The sequence below is a fragment of the Python bivittatus genome, unplaced genomic scaffold (assembly GCF_059951505.1).
Source record: "Python bivittatus isolate LINGU-HERP-01145 unplaced genomic scaffold, Pbiv_v1 ctg000360_np1212, whole genome shotgun sequence".
Classification (NCBI taxonomy): Eukaryota; Metazoa; Chordata; class Lepidosauria; order Squamata; family Pythonidae; genus Python; species Python bivittatus.
Genome location: NW_028277069.1, coordinates 568,111 through 588,542, shown reverse-complemented (window position 1 = coordinate 588,542; position 20,432 = coordinate 568,111). Strand labels below are relative to the sequence as shown.

The 20,432-nt window shown below is 39.8% G+C and overlaps 2 protein-coding genes across 2 annotated transcripts; both read right to left on the bottom strand.

The window, feature by feature from the left end:
- Positions 1-1,158: 1,158 nt before the first annotated feature.
- LOC112541286 (vomeronasal type-2 receptor 26-like) lies at positions 1,159-9,081 on the bottom strand. The gene is made up of 5 exons (XM_088143654.1): positions 9,011-9,081; positions 7,195-7,486; positions 4,755-4,976; positions 3,094-3,220; positions 1,159-2,057 (listed from the first exon to the last, which is right to left on the bottom strand). Exons 1-5 carry the CDS (start codon positions 9,079-9,081, stop codon positions 1,159-1,161), a joined length of 1,611 nt encoding a protein of 536 aa, XP_087999780.1.
- A 4,639-nt stretch (positions 9,082-13,720) lies between these two features.
- On the bottom strand, positions 13,721-19,283 carry LOC148215385 (vomeronasal type-2 receptor 26-like). Its single transcript, XM_088143689.1, has 5 exons — positions 18,993-19,283; positions 17,856-18,719; positions 16,988-17,215; positions 15,677-15,803; positions 13,721-14,622 (listed from the first exon to the last, which is right to left on the bottom strand). The coding sequence occupies exons 1-5, from the start codon at positions 19,281-19,283 to the stop codon at positions 13,721-13,723; spliced, it is 2,412 nt and encodes an 803-aa protein (XP_087999815.1).
- Positions 19,284-20,432: the final 1,149 nt, after the last annotated feature.

The window sequence follows — 20,432 nt, the reverse complement described above, 5'->3', positions numbered from 1 at the left end:
TCAGAGAAATTGTCACAGTTTTATTCAACTGACAAAGATTCTGCTACATCCTTGTGCTTAGCAGTCAGGGTCTGGTCTCGGAGTCTCTAATCCCACCTTGCTTACTTTCCCTGCCTTGCTTAGGTTAAAGTTCCTGTATGTCTTCCACAAGGTCATATTCCTACTTAGATGCTCTTTTTTGTTCATTTCAGGCCTCAGCACAATAATGTAGTATTTGGGAGAAAAGATTCTGTCTATGCTGAATTGTGCATCAGCCCATTAATTACTTCTGCTTGCTTGGGAGACAAAAATATTTGAGATACTGACATCTCTTGATGTTAACCTATGGTATGGGACCTGGGCATGAATGAGACCCTAACTCTAACCCTAACCCAAACCCTAACCTTACCCTACTCTGGGTAGAACCTGCCTACCCAATACTTTCCAGCATAAAAACAAATTGTGAGTTCTGCCCTCATGGGAGATCTCACAGAAGGGGTCCCAGAGATGTGTCATCTATGTGAGGCTCCCTGGTCCTAATAGTAATGGACTAATAGAGGATATTGTACTTCAATGGTTATTATGCAGCTGTTATTGGCTTGTTTAATTAGACATTTTTTAATGTTTTAATTAGACTTGGTGAACTGCTGTCAAGCCCTTCAAGGCTGACACACACACAGGAAACAAGAACCACTTGAATTTCTGGCATCTTCCTTATTGCTAATGGAGTAGTAGAATAGAATCTAGGTCCCAGAACGAGACTATAGACTAAGCTTATGAATACTACCACAGATGGACAGTTACTGTTGCTTATGCAGAATCTTTATAAGAATTCTAGAATCAAACTTTGATGTCATATGCAAGGCCACCACACTAATTAGACCACTCTATCTCCCTCCAGGATAGCCCTATATAGGAAGGAAGAAAGGAAAGAAGAAAGGAGGAATATGACCCGGCTCCATCTCCTGGTTGTGACTGGATGTTTTTCCTTCCTCTGGGTAAGAGCCAGAAGAGGAATTGACAGGGAGTGATTGGAAGGGAGCCCTACCAGCTGGTGATTCTGAGGGTTGAGGTACCATATAAGCTGTTGTACGAAGTAACAAATTAAATACATACATCCACACATATACACACATCCATGCATGCATGGATATCACACAAAGAATGCATAAACCTTCCTTAATTATTTCTTTTTAACTGTTCTCTGTTGTTTAACTGAGGTCTCAACAGAATAATGTAGCATTTGGGGAAAAAGATACAACACAGCAATCCACCGCTGGAAGCTAAGATGGAGAAGATCTCCACAGCCACCATGTACTTCCCTTTTGTGCTCAGATAAGTGGGGACAAAAGACAACCAAACACTACAAAACATCAGCATGCTGAAAGTGATAAATTTGGCTTCATTGAAGGCATCTGGCAACTTCCTGGCAAAAAAAGCCACCATAAAACTAATCATGGCTAGAAATCCCAAGTAGCCCAGGACAAGATAGAAGAGGACAGCAGATCCCACATTACATTCTGCTATGATTTCACTGGTGAGAGATTGCATGTCCCAATTTGGGAAAGGGGAAGAGGTTGTCATCCACCACATACAAATACTTGCTTGAACGAGAGAGCAGGAAATAACAATGGAACTGGCCAGTTTTCTCCCCAACCATTTCCTCATGTTGGACCCTGGTTTGGTGGCCATGAAAGCCACAACTACGGTGATGGTTTTAGCTAATACACAGGAAACAGCCACAGCAAAAATGATGCCAAAAGCAGATTGGCAAAGAAAGCAAGTTGTCTTGTTAGGCTGCTCAAAAAACAGTAAAGGTGAAAGGAAGCAAAGGAGAAGAGAGAGAAGGAGTGTGTATGTTAGTTCCCGGTTGTTGGCTTTGACAATGGGAGTGTCTTGGTGCTTAACAAAGGTTCTAAGGACAAATGCTGTAGTTATGAATAGACTAACAGTGACCAAAGCTAAACTCATTCCTAATGGTTCTTTATAAGACAGAAAGCTTAACGTCTTGAAAATACATTGATCTTGCCTCTTGCTTGGATATTGATCTTCTGGGCACGGGGAACAGTCAACCATATCTAAACATTGAAACAAAGCAATTACAATCCTGATCATGTGTGGCCCAAGGCCTCCCTGCTGAACACTGTTGTATTATCCAATGTGTCCTCTTTGTATGCTGTTACTATTTAACACGACCCTTAGCAAGAGTAGGATTAACTCTTATCTGGTGCCTTTAGAGTTTTGTCTTTCCTTTTTGGCCAGCCAAGTTACTGAACCTTTGAAGAGAAGTTTTGTCCAAAGTAATGAAAATAGCTGTGGGTGAGTGTAGGCTTCTGTCCACTTTGTTCCATAGAAGTGAGAGTTGGTTAGGTCAGAAGAAACGTAAAAGGAAGTAGCATCTGGTGGGAATGGGTTAGTTACAATGAGAAGTACATGGGGCAAACATGAAGGGAAGTACTGAATGAATCTGGACTGAATAGAAAAGGGAGTGACCCATATGAAAGAAGTATATTGGCATGGTTTAATCATAGAGAGGAGTACAAATCACAGAAGAAATGCACAAAGGAAGAGTGAACAGCTCAAGAAGAAGGGGAAGACTGGGACTATGGTTGGGTTGTTCTGCTGAGATTCTGAAAAAGCGAAGGATTTTAGAAACTTAAGATAGTGAATGAAGTAGTGTATGGACCTGGTGGTTGCAAGAATGGTTTGCCAATAAAAATGCATGAAGAAGTACCATGAACGGTATTGAGGTGAAATAGAATTAGTCAGATTTGTTTCTTCTTATTCTGCCTTTAATTTCATCTGCTTTCTTAACCCAAGAGAGAATAGCAGGATGGAGCTATATCTATGCATATAACATTATTTTGGGAAGGATCTCCTAAGATCACATATATTAATACATGCATGTACCAACATATAAATATTTTTTTCTGTGTTGATTTCTCACCAGTGAGAAATCAATGACCATCTGAAAATCACTGTACTTGGAATCAGATTTTCCTAATATATGGAAATGTGCCCAAATTCCCCTGGCTAACTGACATAGTAACAAATTTCCTATATGCTCACTTGCATTAATGCATGTTGGAATATTTATTGTACCACCTTACCTACCTTTTTGGTGTGAAATCTTCCCTTCTGGGCAGGGAGCACAATCATAGCAGCAGAATTTCTCCCCTTCTGTCTTTTTCTTTTGGTAACCAGGCTGGCAAGGATCACTACACAGAGAAAAGGGCAGAACCTATCCATAAATGTGAAAATAATTTAGGATAGAAAAACTTAGAATCTGGTTTTCTTCATCATATACTCTATTAAAAAAGAAAGCCTTGATTGCTTAATATGGATGAGAATGTACCTAGTCTGTCAGGAATTTCTTGAGATTGGTTGGGGAGAATTTGAAAGTTCAAGAAAAGGACTTGCCTCCCCAGTAATGCTTCAGAGATAGAGATCTGGTCACCCACATCACCATTTTGGCTCATAAATAAGATTTTTTCAGGCTCTACAACAATTTACCTGACACAGAGTGAATATATATCAAGCTACATCTAAATCATATCATATGGAACTATTGTGAAAAAAGAACATGATTGAGATCAGAATCAAAGTACCATAAAATCGTAGAACTGTATAGTTGGAAAGGAACATCTGTCAATCTTCTGCAATGTGTAGAAAACCCAATCCATGAGAGGTGGCTGTCCAGCCTCTTTTTAAAGGCCTCCAGAGATGGAGAACCCCAGTCTTCATAGATAAGCCGTTCCACTGTTGAACCAAGAACCACTGGTCCTTGTTGATGTGGTCATGAAAAACAGTTCTTGACCATCTTTCCTGTAGTTTCCTTTTATGTACTGTACATAGCTATCATATCTCCCTTAAGTCTTCTTTTCTTCAAAGAGAACATCCCAAGTTCCTTCAGCCTGTCCTCCTATGGCATGTTCTTAAATCCCTGTACCATTTTTATTGCTCCCCTGTGAGCCATCTCTCACTTGTCAATATTCCTCTGTAAATGTGGTACCCAAAATCACACACAATATTTCAAATGTGGTCTCACCAGTGCCAAGTAGAAAGGAAGAGTGACTTGACATCTCTTTGATACAATGCTTTTGTGTTGTATTAGCTCTTCTAGATGTTGTCTCCTAAATTACATGTCTTAATTTTGGGAATACAGTACATGAGGACAGCCGGCTCTAATATTGTGCTAAAACATGGTGGTGCCTCCCAGGGTTTGTTGAATAAGTCACAATTCCCTGGGATTATCCATCAAAGTATGCCATTAGGCATGATTTTGCAAACTACATTATTGCTTGCTGAAAAGTCAAAAGGAGTCTGGTAGCACTTTTTTGACTAACAAATTTTATTAAAAACCATAACCTTTCATAAGCTGTAGCTCACTTCATCAGATGCACAGAGTGGCTGAACTGATATAGGATTTAAATTGGAGTGAGGCAGGCAGAAAGGATGGGAAGACAGATTGGTTATGCAGACACAGGTTATATGTAAACTAGATTACCAGTACTTTGTCAATTAACAACTGTAATATCTTAAAGACCCCTTGTGTTTGTTGAGACCTTCTGAGCTCTTGCACTATCTGTCTAATCTTAGACTAACTTGGTTCTCCTTGTACAATGATTGTATACCATGACATGTAAAGCAAGTTCTTCTCTTCACTTCAAAATATAATCACCCATACAGGGCCTGTTAATAAGCCAGAAGAAATATCTGATTTATCAAATACTGTTTTAGAATATGAGTGGCCAATTAAAATTGAGAAAGTGTACCTGGTTGAAATGCCTTTGCCAACTCTTTTTATCTTGGTAAAAGCTGAATGTCTGCCTTTCCTCGGAATCTATCCTCCCAACTTTCACTTGAGTGAAGGAGTTGTTTGGGAATAGGACCATCTTCATTATATCAAGGCCAGTTGCAACCTCCATTCTATCATTAAAAGTTACTCGTTCTCCAGCTGAGTTGTTAAAGGAAATGCCTTGAAGAAACCGGTGAAGCTGTCAGGAAAAGGAATAATAGCTACAGTACCACATATAACACATAATGTGAAAATTGACACAAGCTACAGTTCTCCTTGTTGACCTACTGCTACACACTTTTATTTTAATGCTCACCAGTCTAAGGTGAACCAAATGTAACATTGCAATCACAGATGTTGCAAATTTACAACCTATTCTTTGTTTCAGTCTCCAAAGAAAAACTAGTTGAGAGATCATGTATCCCATTATAGCAGGCAGGTCTAGATTTTGTTTTCTCCGTACTTGCTTGCTTTATTTAATTATTTAATCAAATTGGTTATGGCTGCCCACTTCAGAAGACTCTGGGGGCTTACAAAATCCAATACATGGTTAAAACAGTTAAAACCATAAAACAAAATGAGACAGCCCAGACTATAAACAACCACAGTAATAAAAACACAACAGGGCCCCCACAACTACAGGCCTGGGAGCACAGTAAAGTTTTAAGGGATTTCTGGAACCCCAAGAGAGTGGGTGCCATCTGTATTTCTGGAAGAGTTGAAAATTTCTGTCTCTGCTAATCCTGAAAATCTCCTTTTCTGGCTGTTACTTAAAAAGGACAGAAATACATCAAATGGAAGTAGGCAGAGGAAATGGTATGTCTTCTCTGAGAATAATAAGTATGGTTCCATTGCAGCTTCTTATCTGAAGGCTATTTCACTGACCAAAAAGTGTGTTCCTGATAATAAAGCTATTTCATTATGGAGAAATTACCTGCCAAGGTTGAAGATCTTGCCATGCAAGTCTTTTCCCATTCACCAATGCTTGGCGGTGGGACCTAAATGAAGACATTGCATGTAAAGCATGTGCCAAGACATAGACAGCATTAAAGATACTGTAGCTGTAGCCAGTCATCTGCATTTCAAAAACAGAACTCGGAAGCGTCTCCAACTTCTCCTCCCCAGTGCATATTTTCAACTGCTCCAGTGATCCTTCAGAATTTGAAAATTTACAGTTGAAGGCTTGCTCCCAAAAGTCCTTTAGAAAACGGTCCTCTGGTGCCCAGCAACATTTTAGGCTCCGAACGTATGTCTGAAACCCTAGCGGTTCATTTGAAGGAACCTCAAAAGACATGGTCCCTTGGAATATTTCTGAATTCCAGCTTGTTACAAGGCCCATGATTGTGAAATCAATCTGCGCAGTCACAATCCACAATTTTCCAACAGATGTGTTTTCCTGGTAATAAGAATCTGGCTGAAACATTAAAGAACTCAGCCACATAACTGTAAGAGTTTCTCCATACACAACAAATATTTTGGCTCTGCTGTCCATGAAAGGTTGATAAATACTTGAGGAGAGTTCATTGATTTCAGTAAAAGAAAGCAAACGACCTTGGCTAGGGATTCTTTGTATGAAGGCAGAACAGATTCCATTCTGGAAAAGCAAAGGTTCCAAAATCTGCAAGAAATGGTCTCCACTCTCATCTCTCAAAACAATGAATCCAACCCAGGTCCATCCAAAATGCTTCAATAACTGGACAATCCCCATATACTGATGGGCTTCATTTGAGACCATGCGATAAAAGGAAGGGAACCGTGTGGGGTTGTTTTTTTCAGAGGCAAAAGAACCGTACGTGAGCTAAAAGGAAATGAACATATATTTGAGAAACATGTTAAGCTGCTTTCACTCTTTGTGACTGCCTTTTTAGAACATGGCGACTCGCATCATGATTTGAATGTCCATTTTTCATTCAAAGTAAACAATGTTGGTCTATGGAAAAATGAAACAATTTCTGCAAAAAGAGTCACGGTAAAGAAATCTGTTAGAATCCATTACTCTGTCACACTTCCCTATTCTTTAATTATCAAAATCCTTTAAGCAACCACAGCAACTAGGCTTCATTTTGAATAAATGTAGTCAAAAGTTTATTGCCAGTCAAATCTTCCTTCCCTTTTTCTAAACTATAATGTTGTTCCAAGAATGAATTAAATGGGTTTTTACTCCATCAATTCATAATCATATCAGTATGCCCTTCATAGTGACATGAGAGCCAGTTTAGTGTAGTGATTAAGGTCTCAGACTAGAAACGGGGGGGACTGTGAATTCCAGTCCTGTCTTAGGCACGAAGCTGGGTGACCTTGGGCCAGTCACTCACTCTCAGCCCTAGGAAGCAAGCAATAGCAAACCACTTCAGGGAATTGCCAGGAGTCAAGACTGATTTGAAGGTACGAAAAAAAAAAGCCCTTCAAGATCTTACCTGTGGAATTTTATAAAGAGTTAAGATGTCAGACATGTGGAAGGAGATATCAGAGCCAAGTCCACCAATGATGGCCATGATATTCTTCTGGATGCTGCATGCATAGTTGGGGATAAATCTATGGGATTTGAAGAGCAGGTCCAGTGTGGTCCGATAAGTCATCTTCTCATTGTAGTAACTGTCATAGATGTGGAACCCAAGTGTGACATTGGGCAAGATCTGGGGGTTTTGGTTGATCTCATTCACTGCAAACACCAAGCCCAAGACATGTTGGTAGAACTTTGTCACTATGCTGAAAGACAGTTATGTACAGATTGTACAACCCATGTAACTGTTTTGTTTTGCTTTTATCAGCCTCTGGATCCATTTTACTTACTACAAGCCATCTAAAATTTGAAACAAAAAATCAATAGAAACAACATGAGCTGTTGATTAAGAGTTATGGAGACAAGCTGCAAAAATAGTCAGAAGAAGAGGAGGGATAGCCAAAGAGAAATATAGGACAAGAAAGAATAGTAGGAACTTAGGTGGATTAATGAAAGGTTATATATCTTTGAAATCAGTGTGGAGAATGTAAATAATAAGGATGTCAGTATTATTTGTAGTGGTGTAGTGGTTAAGGCATCAGGCTAGAAACCAGCAGACCAAGAATTCTAGCCCTGCCTGAGGCACGAAGCCAGATGGGTCACCTTGTGCTGGTCTCTGTCTCTCAGCTCTAGGAAGAAGGAGGCAAGGACAAACTTCTGAAAATGCTACCAAGAAAATTGCAGGAACCAGTCCAGGCAATTGCCAGGAGTTAACACAGGCTCAAAGGCTCCCCCACCCATTAAAAAAAAAATAAATTGGTAAGGTACTTGTAATTTCTCTTGTATGGAACTGGCATCAGCATAATCAGCCTGTCTTTCCTTCCTCTTCTCACAAAGCTCATCCCAATTTAATTCCTACATCAGTTTAGCCAATCCATTAAGTCTGATGTAGTAAGTTGCACCTGCTGAAAGCTGATATCTTTTAGGAGAATTTGTTAGTTGGACAAGACATTACCAGTCTCCCTTTGATTTTTGGATACCATGTACTAACGCTGCTCTCCTCATACAATGTGTCAAAGAGAGAAGTGTAAAGAATGTATGAAGCAATGTAGGAATGCAGTAAAAGTAAGAATGGTTTGCAAGGATAAAAAATATATTCAGAAATATAGTGAATGGTATGAACTACTGATTTACACTTGGCATAAACTTGCTTTAAGTAAGTTTCCTTTTTTTCCCCCTTCATATCTTTAATTTCTTTGGCTTTCTTACTTTTTTTGCAGGGGGAAGCTATTTTGCCTAACATAGCTTATCCCAAAAGAGTTAACTATAACACCATTCTCTCTAAATGATGCATATATATGTCTATATCTTTGGGTACCTAATAGAGTGCTAAAACATCTGGGGAGAAGAATGGAGTTATTGAATGGATTCAGTGACTGGGACTGAACCAAATAAGAGTTATCTTGGAAATAGTTAATCCAATCATTAGTTACTCCAATTATAATATCTTAGAGTTGTAAGTGGAGAAACATGAGAGAGAGAGAGTTTAGCTTAATTATTTACTCATCTCTCCACTTCCTATCATTCATCCTTAGAACTTGTCAGAATAAGTTTTTGAACTGTCTCATTCATGAATGAATGAATGAATGAATGAATGAATGAATGAATGAATGAATACATTGCATTTGCATATTACCAAATCTTGCAATTTACATAGTTGCCCAGACAATGTTTTCCTTCATGGAAAAGAGAATAGAGTTGCTCTGAGATCAGGTCTAAGAGTTACTTACATGGGATCTTGTAAGGCCAGGTCCTGTGAAGGTTGTTGCTGGAAGGAAACTTCATGAAAAAAGTACCACATCTGAGAAGTAATCCCACCTATGAGGAAGTCACCTGGCTGGTATGATTCATGAGGGATAGGAAAGGGATCAGGTGAAAAGCAGTCCCTTGCATTTATATTGTTTCCGATATGAGATAAAAGAAGAAACAAGACTTCTAATATCATCATCTGGGTGCAGATTAAGTGTGCATATGTCCATCAACAATCTCATCACCAGCACCGTATCCAATTTAAACCAGCTCTTCCAGGACCATTCAACAATTCGGCCACATCTGCCTCTTCTCCCCAGCTAGCCCAGCTCTGAATGGCAGGGAGTGAAGGGGTTTTATAACCATGTTTGAACCTACACACCAGTTGTTTTTCTTTTAACTTTGGGAAAGCTGTTGGAATTGTGTTTGAGAAGTAGTAATTATTATAGTTCAGGTAATTGCAGGGAAGACAATGAAAGCTGCAACTTTTAGTTCCTTCCTATGGCATAGCAAAAACAAAGCAAAACATAAAATAATTATCCTCCTCTTTATCTTTGTGGGCTAAGTCTCAGAAGAAGGTTAAGGATGACCACATTGATGACATGTCAGTAGGAAAATCTGGGTTTAGACAGAATTGCATGAAAGATACTATAGGGCCAACAGTGGTAGAAATGGAGTTAGTTTGGGTCTCTAATAATGTCTTAGTATTGGTGGGCTGTAAAGCCTAGTGCTGGTGGATAGGAGTGAAGTCACAAATGACCATGTCTTCCATGAAATGTTAGTTTTTCATTCTGGGGGAGGAGGTCCACAACTTGGGTAACCTCCTGGATTCATGGCTACTGCTGAAAAGTCAGGTAGAGGCTGTGGGCTGGAAGTCCTTCGGCTAGCTCTGATTAGTGCACCAATTATGGCCCTACATGGAGTGGATGGCTACAGTGACTTACTCCTCATTGTCATTTCATCTGGACTTCTGCCATTTATTCTCCATGGGGCTTTCTTTTGGAAAGTTTGGAAACTTCAACGGCTCCAGAGTGTTGCAGTCTACATGTTAGGCGCTCAACACCACGTGATAACAATTCTGTAGGCTTTGCACTTGTTGACAAGAAGTTTCTGGGTGCAATTTAAAGTAATGATTTCAATCAATACAACCTCACATGACTTGAGATAAAAGTTTAATTTATTATTATGGTTGGTCGCACAGTCAGCCAGATGTTTAGACTGGAAGTGGCATTTTTATCCCCCTATCAAAACCTTCCCAAGGACCTGAGATAGCCACATGTTGTTGTATGATGGTGTTAAAGGTATCATCACAGCATGTAAGCCATTCCAAGTAAAGCTGCCTTTTGCAATTGACTGAGGGTGGCTTTGTCGTCTTCCAGGGGTGCTCCAGATGTTTTGGGATTGCATCTAAGACACCTATTACTATTGGTACTATCTTTGCTTTCTTTTGCCATAGTCATTCTACTGCTATTTGTAGGTCTTTGTATTTTGTGATTTTCTCCACTTCTTTCTCTTCTATTCTGCTTTCTCCAGGTATTGTAATGTCCACTATCCAGACTTTTGGTCTTTCTTATCAACAGTTGTTAGGTCTGGGGTGTTGTGTGCCAGGTGCTTGTCTGTTTGAATTCTAAAGTCCCAGAGCACTTTAGCCTCTTCATTTTCTATGAGTTTTTAAATTTATATATTTATTTATGTATCAAATTTGTCACTGCCCATCTTGCCAAAAAGCAACTCTGGGCAGTTTACAGGGGAGATCAAATCCATTAAAATACAATATTAAACTATCTTAAATAATTAATGAATAAATTCCAAGGTATGATAAAATTGGTGAACAGCTCGGGGAGTGTCATCAGGGCACCAGCCCCCCCAGGATCGATTACAACTCTTGTCACCCCATGAAAGCTGACAGAGCCAGGTCTTAAGTCTGTTCCGGAAAATCCAGAGGGTAGGGGCCCGCCACACCTCTGAGGAGAGAATATGCCAAAGGGCAGAGGCAACGGCAGAGAAGACTCTTCTCCTGGGCCCTGCCAGCCAACATTCTCTCACTGATGGGGTCCACAACATGCCCTCTCTGCCTGACCGAGTGGGATGGGTTGATATAGTGGGGGTGAGACAGTACCTCAAGTAACCTTGTCCCATGCCATGTAGGGCTTGAAAGGTGATAACCAACACCTTGAATTGGACCCAGAAGCAAACTGGAACCCAATGCAGCTCCCGCAGCAGAGGTGTTATATGTTCCATCCTTGACCCACCCAAGATTGTTCGTGCAGCTGCATTTTGAACCAGCTGTACATTCTGGGTACTCTTCAAGCATAGCCCTATGTAGAGGTCATTGCAGTAGTCTAACTGAGAGATGACTAGGGCAAGAGTAGCTGATGGGACAGCCTTTTGATCCAGGAAGGGGAGTAGCTGGTACACCACATTAAGGTGGACAAAGGCCCTCCTGGCCACAACTGCCATCTGCTCCTTGAGCAGGAGTCATGAGTCCAGGAGGACCCCCAAGATTATGCACCAGGTCTGTCTGGGGCAGTGCAACCCCATCCAGAACCAAAGATAGTAAATTCCTGGATACAAAGGGGCCTCTAATCCACAGCCACTCCATCTTACTAGGGTTCAGGTGAAGCCTGTTGTACCCCATCCACACCCCCACAGCCTCCAGGGACTGCAAAAGGGTGGTCATGGAATCACTCAGGTCACCCAGGATGGAGACATATAACTGGGTATCATCTACATATTGATGATACCTCATCCCATGGTGATGGATGATCTCACCCAGTGGTTTCATGTACAGTAGATGTTAAAGAGGAGTGGAGAGAATACTGCTTATGATCTCCAAACATGAATTACATTTGTGGAGACTAAATTATTCCAGATAGATGAAGTGTGACATCATCAGGATTAGGTTCTGTGATTTCAATTTAATTTAATTTTAACTTTAATTTACTGCAAAATTTTTATTGTAGTAAATTTATAAATTTATATTTATAATTCTTGTGAACTGCCACAGCTGCTGAGTCATGGAAATATACACCCTCTCCTTGTTTAGTAACTGCAATCCGTTCCTCAAGTTGGAAGTGAAATGGTCACTGTGAAATGCTTGCTAGGTAAGCACATGACTGAGAGAGACAGAGAGAGAGATACTGTGAAGATCACTGGTTGCTGCCCTCTCATTTATATGAAGTTCTCTGGCACAAAAGTCCTGTGCCTGCCCCATTTGTTCCCCTTTTTTGCCCGCTTGCATGGAGGAGAGATTGCATAAACAACTAACTGCAAGTTAACAAGCTCAGCTCTGTGACCTTAATTAGCTGATTAGAACCCTCCAGACTGCTGAGGCTGCAGCCTGAAACTGACCAGACCTTAATCATTTTCACACTGAGAGCTTTTGTTGTCAGGCACACAAAATTGTCATAAATGTACATATTGATCAGACAACGATGATGATGATGATGATGATGATGATGATGATGACAACCACCACCATATTTGTGAACAGCCACTAAACAAGGAGTGGGTGTATTAAATAAACAACCAACCAACCAACCAGCCATCTGAGACAAGTCCAGCATTTCTGAGCAAATTTCTAAGCCAAAAATTCTCCCAAAGAAACAAATGACAAACCCTTTCTTTATGGTGGCCACAAAAAATGCACAGACATGCTTATGAAATCACTAGCAGTTAAACTAAACTTGAAAGAAATGTTATCTTTACATATGGAAGGAAACCCTTTCCTCTTTAACACTGCAGATGACTAAGAGTCTAATGTAGGGCTAAACATTGTTTTTATTAGAGCATCCTTGATTATGGTGTTAATATTGATTTTATTGATTCAGAACAGTATTTGAAGGTGTGGGTAAATGTGAAGACCTTGATTTACAAGATAAACAAAACAAAACAAAACAAAATAAAATAAAATAAAAAATAAGTCACCTGGAACAGTGACTATATGATGATGGATATAAAAACACACTATACATATTTAGATAATAGAAGCCCTATACTCTTGTCTGGGTTCAGTAGCTAAGCAGAGCCTGTCCTGATTAGGACTAGAATGGGAAATTGTCAGGGAATACCAGTAACGTGAGCTACACCAGGCAGTCAAAAAACTTACCAAAGTAAGCAAGGGCAAGTCTATCTTGCTGCCAAGAAAGATTCACAGAGGTATCCATAATGTCACCTGCTGTTGAGTTCAACTCAAAGAAGACTATCTTTTATTCTCTCTAGATAACAAAACAATCCATGTTTTATAACCTAGGTAAATGCACTCAGCGCAGAGGGAGTAAAGCTATTTTCCATTGAAGAAAAAAACCAGTTCGAGAGGAGATGTTCCATGAAGGAGATTGTTTGGAAAATGCAGAAGAATGTGGTTTAGCTAACCTCTTCAACCTTCATTATGGTGCAGATTTAATTGTATTCATCAGTATTATGAGGCTGATATAACCTTTTTTGGATCATGGATTGTTTCTCCACTAATTTGCTAAAATAATATTGATCAACCCCAAAAATGGAACAACATACCCTGAAAAGACCAAATGAGGCCTCTTTTTATTAGTTTCCCCTTGATATTCAGCTCATACCTCTTGGTAAAGAAGCTGAATAATATTAGGCAATTATAATTAAACTTACATTGAACTTTTTGATGCCAAAATCTTACTCATACTAATGAACATTGTATGAGAAAGTAATCTAATTCTTCAATTCTTTCTTCTTATTAGCTGCTCCTTGATATTCAGCTCAGGTCTCAACATAATGATGTAGCATTTAGGGGAAAAGATACATCCGAGCAATCCAACACTGGAAGCTAAGATGGAGAAGATCTCCACAGCCACTAAGGATTTTCCTGTGGAGCTCAGGTACGTTGGAACAAACAACACCCAAACACTGCAAAATACCAGCATGCTAAAGGTAATGAATTTGGCTTCATTGAAGCTGTCTGGTAATCTGCGAGCAAAGAAGGCCACCAAGAAGCTGGCAAGGGCCAGGAAGCCCATGTAGCCTAGGACACAAGAGAACATGACTGGAGAGCCTTCATTACATTCCTTGATGATGGCCTCAGTCATGGAATGCATGTACAACTGTGGGAATGGAGGGAAAGTTCCTAACCAGATGGCACAAAGGCCTACTTGAATGAGGATGCAGAAAAGAACAATGGAGGTTGCCGTCCTTTTCCCCACCCACTTCTTCATGTTGGAGGCTGGCCTGGTAGCCATGAAAGCTACAACCACAGTGAAGGTTTTGGCCAAGATACAAGAAATAGCCATGGAGAAGATGATGCCAAATGTTGGTTGTCGGAGAAGGCAGGTCAATTCGTTGGGTTGGCCAAGGAACAGGAGAGGACATAGGAAGCAGAAGAGGAGGGAGATAAGGAGAATGTAGGTGAGGTCCCGGTTGTTGGCTTTGACCAGAGGGGTATCTCTGTGCCTGAGGAATATTCCTAATATGAGAGCAGTGGTCAAAGACAGTGAAACAGAAGTGGAGGCTAAAGAAATCCCTAGAAATTCCTTGTAAGAAAGATATATTACAATTTTGTAGATGCAGTCATCTTTTTCTTTGGTTGGGTATTGATCTTCTGGACATTTGAAACAATTTTCCATGTCTTAAAAAAAAGTAGAAGCAGATTGGATTTTGATGTCAATTTCTGTTCTTCCCATGCATCATTTGAATCCACCCAATCACCCCAAACTATTTTTTAAAAAAATATTCCAATGATATATTAAATATTAACTAAGGAGGCTCTAGCTTCTGCAAGGTTTAGGAAGATATACAGTACACCCTCCCACACCCCCCCACACACATACACACCCCCCCCCACACACACACACATACATAAAGAATATTTGCTGATCATATTGAGCAGAGTTGCATTACTTTAAAAAATTATCATCATGAAATATTTCCAGTCTCACAAAACTGCTTTAAGGAACTCATTCATTAAACTTAATGCAACTCTTAAAGCAATGGGATTTTTCTGAATTTACAAAAGTGCTACATATTAAGCAATGTTGGTTTCATTTGTGTCCTATTAATAAAATCTCTTGAACTGTATAGTGATTTATAATATTGTGATGCTCAAATTGGAAAATTTGAATGTAGGGATGCTAATTAAGTACAGATATTAATAGGTATGCTTGTATGCTTGCTACTATCTATCAATCTATCTCTCTACCCATCCCTAACCACGTAGGGAAAACTTGATTTAAAAGACCAATTTGAGTCATGGGTAGGTGGGATCATTGGTGTTTCTGACTGTTGAATGAGTAAGGGAGTTTATCATCAGTAGTGATATCATGATGCAACTTGCATCCATTTGTGTCAGTCGCATCATAGCATCGCCCTGCAAATGACATCATTTGCTGTATTTGCATGATGATCATGCAGCAAGTGATGTAAGGTGATATAAGTACAACAGGAATTTGGTTGATTGTGCTGAGGACATCTAAACTGAGGTTTCACCATCTACTGAGTACAAAAGATTTTCATTCTTTGCTTATCTGTTTCTAGGAATTAATGCAAAATCCTAACAAATAGTTAGAAATATAGTCAGAGATGTCAATTTCACAGTTCTGGTTGCCAACTGATGCAGGAGTTTAAGTGATTGGTGAAAGACTGAGAAAGAAGGGACTGTCACAACAGTGGAGGATGTACTGTACCTGTCTTGTTTGAAATCTCCCCTTCTGGGCAGGGAACACAGTCATAGCAGCAAAATTTCTCTCCTTCCCTCTTTTCCTTTACGTTTCCAGGACGGCACCATTCATTACATACTGAAAGGGGACAGACCTGACCATAAATAGGAAAGCAGCTGGCATGAGAAAAACGTACCCCAGATGTCTCTACCCAGCTTCCCAATGATTGAGCAAGACCCAAGAAGGCCATTTACAGAAATCATAACATTTTCAGAAATAGGCTGCAGCAGTCTGATCCTTGAGTCTTGCACACAATATTTGAAAGTAGAAGCTAAGGTGCTGTAAGAGTCTTGGTCACAAGTCTGGAAGGTAAACACAGCACCATCCTTTGCATTTGTTACTTTAATTGGGGTACAAATGGGTTTTAGAGAGGATCCCTCCAGTACCAACAAAAACAGAGTGGTTGAGATGTCACCAGCAGTGACTCAAATTCAGCCTTATGGCGTATTTGATGAGACTGCCAAGGTTTTGTAGTAAATACCATAAAATATTATTATTTACGGTAAAGAGTGAAAGCCAATGAGAAAGCAAAATTTGGAACTCAGGAAAAGAGAAAGTAAAGGCAATGAAGCAAGTAGAATTTGTGGAGAACTGCTGGAACTTCTGCCTAAGATCCTTCAAACATGGCAATGCTAGCTGTGCTCAGTCTGGACTTGATTTGATGTGAGGTACATATCAATAATCATTGAGCAAGTGATATAAAGTGATATAAATACAATAAATATCATTCTACACACAAGAAGAGAGCCAGTTCAGTATAATGGTTAAGACCTAAGGCTAGAAACTAGAAGACTGTGAGTTCTAGTCCTGCCTAGGCACTAAACCACCAGGGTGACCTTGGGCCAATCACTTTCTCTCAGCCCTAGGAAGGAGGCAATGGCAAACCACTTCTGAAAAACCTTGCCAAGAAAACTTCAGGGATTTCTCCAGGTAGTCTCTGAGAATCAGACAAAATTGAATGGGGAAAATTAATAATGAGAAGGAGAAGGAGAAGGAGAAGGAGAAGGAGAAGGAGAAGGAGAAGGAGGAGGAGGAGGAGGAGGAGGGGAAGGGGAAGGGGAAGGGGAAGGGGAAGGGGAAGGGGAAGGGGAAGGGGAAGGGGAAGGAGAAGGAGAAGGAGAAGGAGAAGGAGAAGGAGAAGGAGAAGGAGAAGGAGAAGGAGAAGGAGAAGGAGAAGGAGAAGGAGAAGGAGAAGGAGAAGGAGAAGGAGAAGGAGAAGGAGAAGAAGGGACCCATCTGGAGAAAGGGGTTCCTCCAAGAATCCACCAGAATGCCCACCTGATTGAAAGCTGTGTGCCACAAAATCATATTCTCACTAATTGTGAATTCTTCTCCATGGGGTGCATCTAGATCTAGCCATCCAATTTTCACCCTCTCAAAGGACCTGTTTGGAAAGCTGACCATGTTCACAATGTCAAATCCACCTCTCTTTTCCCTTTGCTCATTGAAGGACACTGTCTCACCAGCCGAATTGTTGAAAGAAATCCTAACAAGATATGGGTGGAGCTCGTAGAAAGACAAGGGGAAAAAGCACATATCACTTAGAAGAAAGAAAACAAAAGGGGCTAACAAAGGATTAGACTTCAGTTCTTGAAATTATGGTGACAATGTTCTACTTCACTCAGTCTAATCATTAAATTTTATCAAAAAATATCATGACCTTGAGCCTCAAAGAACTCAAATGGGTCTCAGGCAAATTTCTTCTCCTTCTCTTGCCTCTAAAGAAGACAAGATATTTAGAAGTTACCAAAAGTTATTTAAAGAGTAGTTTTAGGTTTTTCAAGGGGTGAAGCCCAATATGGAATAGATCTTGATAAAATCTTGTTCCCTACTTCATGTGCAAGAACTAAGAACAATGTCCAATTCCTTGCACTGTTCCATAGTTCAGCCAGTAGGATCCTCATTTCTCCCTCTCTCTTGAGTTCCAATTCCCAGTAAATACAAGAGCTAACTTGATATAGAAAATGGGCATATCATTTCACCTTGCAGAAGAGATCATTATTTCAGGCTCCAAATATAGGAAACTGCATGTAGTCACAAGTATCTATGAAAAGACCAGCTAAATGTTCAGCTAATCAGGGAAATAGCTGAAGACAAAACTCAATCTGTTCACTGAAATAAAAATGTTCTGTTGTGTTACCATTACCTGCCAAGGTTGCACTTCAAAAGGTTCAGCAGCTTTAATCCTCAAGATGGATCTCTGGTGCGATTGAGATGAGAACATGGCATTCAAGGCATATGCTGCTGCATAAACACCATTATAGATACTGTAGCTATATACAGTGGTTCTCATTTCAAACAGAGGCCCAGGGAGATCCTCCAACTTCTCTTCTCCACTACACATTTCATTATCCTCTGTTTCCATATCAGGATTTGGAAAAATACAGTCAAATGCTCGCTCCCAAAACTCCTTAAGGAAGCTCTGACTTTGGGTCCCAGAAGGTTTTATGACCTCAAGAAATTTACCGAACCCTGGAAGTTCTCTTGAGTGAAATGTAAAGGAAATGGCGCCTTGGAATAACTCAAGATCCCAACTCCTTTGAAGACACGGTAGTGTGAAATCAATTCCACTTGTCATGACCCAGACTTTTCTAAATGAATCTTTTTCTTCATTTCGGGGGTCTTGCGCAAATAGAATGGTTCTCAGCTGTGCCATTGTCACTGATTCTCCATAGATGATAAATACATTCACTTTGCGATCAGTTAATGGTACCCGTATATATAATGCCATGTCAATCATTTCTTCAAAGTTATCCAAACGGATTCGCTGTGGAATTCTTTCTCTGTAAGCTACACAGATTCCATTCTGGAAAAGGAAAGCTTCCAGGGTCTCCAAAAAATTTTCCCCATTGCTATTGTCATGAACAAAGAGCCCTATCCATGTCCATCCAAAATATTTCAGAAACTGAAGGATCCCAAAGTATTGTCGGGCTTCATTTGGGACCATGGAATACAACGATGGGACCAGAGTGTAATAAATCTTCTCAGGGACTAGTGCACCATATGCAAGCTAAAATGGAATGTACAAATGTAATCTTAATTTTTAAAAACAGGAGCATCTTTATCTCCATATGTCTGATTTTGCTATAATTTTAAAGCAATTTGTCCACACATGGAAAGCCACAGTCACTGATTCTTTGGGATTTTTTTTTTCAAATTATTAGTGCATAATGCATTTCAGCTATAATTTGTAGCCAATTAACAGCCTTCCCTGCTTTGGAATCACCACATTTTAATTTGAGAAAAAATGTAATTTCCATAAATTATAATGTAAAAATCCTACCTGTGGAATCTTGTAGAGACTCAGGATGTCTGCCATATAAAAAGAGGTATCAGAACCAAGTCCTCCAAGGATGGCTATCAGGTTCCTCTGTTTGGCACATTTGTAGTTGGGGAGAAAGCCAGTTGATTTGAAAAGTAAGTCCAGTGTGGTCCGATAGGTCATCCTTGCATCGTAGTAGCTGTCATAGATGTGGAACCCAAGAGTAACGTTGGGCAAGATCTGGGGGTCCTCATTGATCTCCTTCACAGCAAAGGCCAGGGCAAGTGCATGCTGGTAGAACTTTGTTACCATGCTGCAAATAGAAGTTCATTCTTTTTCACACACGAGCAGAAACAAGGCATCTATTGTTTATGAAACTACTGTTCATTAACAACCAGTTAAACACAAGAGTATAAGAAATTTTAATTTTTAATTGAGTTTAGTTTTTAATTGTATTTTTTTTAAGAAATTGTTCACCACCCAGAATCACTTGGTGAGATGGACTGCCATGCAAATTGAATAAAGAAATATTTTGGAAAGCTCAACATATGAAGCTATTAAAGAAAAAAATTATCAAAGGATGGAGCACAGGGGCTGCAAAGAAGAACGTACAACTCTAATTCTTTGGAGAAGACAAGGACATGCTGAACAGAAAATTCCATACTGATAGAAAAGTGTAACCGAAGTCAAATATATAGCAGAATTTTAAAATGAATGGGGAAATCACAACTCAAATAAACAGGCTATAAAATATACTAGCAAAAAGAAAGTAATATCTCTAATAAAGTGTTGCTTTCTTTTACGAGCCACACATAATGAAAAATAGAGATTGTCTGTTTCTTTTTCTTTTTCTTTTGTTATTTCCTAGCCCTTTGCTGTTCTCTCAAATCTGAGATCAATGCTACAAAATAAAAAGAATTCTCCTTTTTGGACCAATGCACTGATTGCTTAACTGTATGCCCAATACTGAGAAAACTATTAAAGTGATCCAAGCCTATGTAAAATTGTCTGTCACACACAAATATACTCAGCTGCACCTTTCTTGGCAACCTGGCTAATATCTGCAGATGCAGAATGACCGAAAAAAGCAAAAAAACAAAAACACTTACTCAGCATGCTCAGCTGGCTTCTGGGAAGGCACTTCCTCAAATAAATCTTCTCTGAATGCATACATAAACTGAGAGATCATCCCACCAATGAGCAGGTCACCTGGCTGGTACCATTCATGAGGAACAGGAATAAGATCACTCATGCGACATTGCAGACCAACTGTATCTCCCCCTATGTTGAAGATCAGACTCAACAGCAGAGATTGTTTCACCAGCTGATGGCAAAATGTGTCTTTCTGCATCTGCAGAGTCTAGGTGATTTCACTGCCAACTTCAGTGGCACCTGATTCTGTCTGTTATCATTCTCGAGAGAAATAGATTGGTCACAGCTTCACCCTTAACAAGGACATAA

Bases quoted from the DNA above. Each gene is read 5' to 3' on its own strand.
- LOC148215385 (XM_088143689.1), bottom strand. From the start codon at position 19,283: ATGGTAACAAAGTTCTACCAGCATGCACTTGCCCTGGCCTTTGCTGTG. The intron at 17,216-17,855 runs GTAATGGTAACA...TCTTTCTACGAG, and splicing joins TTGAAGTGCAACCTTGGCAG to CTCCACCCATATCTTGTTAG. The intron at 14,623-15,676 runs GTACAGTACATC...CTTTTTTTTAAG, and splicing joins GGAGATTTCAAACAAGACAG to ACATGGAAAATTGTTTCAAA.
- LOC112541286 (XM_088143654.1), bottom strand. From the start codon at position 9,081: ATGTGGTACTTTTTTCATGAAGTTTCCTTCCAGCAACAACCTTCACAG. The intron at 7,487-9,010 runs GTAAGTAACTCT...ACTGTCTTTCAG, and splicing joins CTGGCCTTACAAGATCCCAT to CATAGTGACAAAGTTCTACC. The intron at 3,221-4,754 runs GTACACTTTCTC...ATTTATGGATAG, and splicing joins GGCAAAGGCATTTCAACCAG to GTTCTGCCCTTTTCTCTGTG.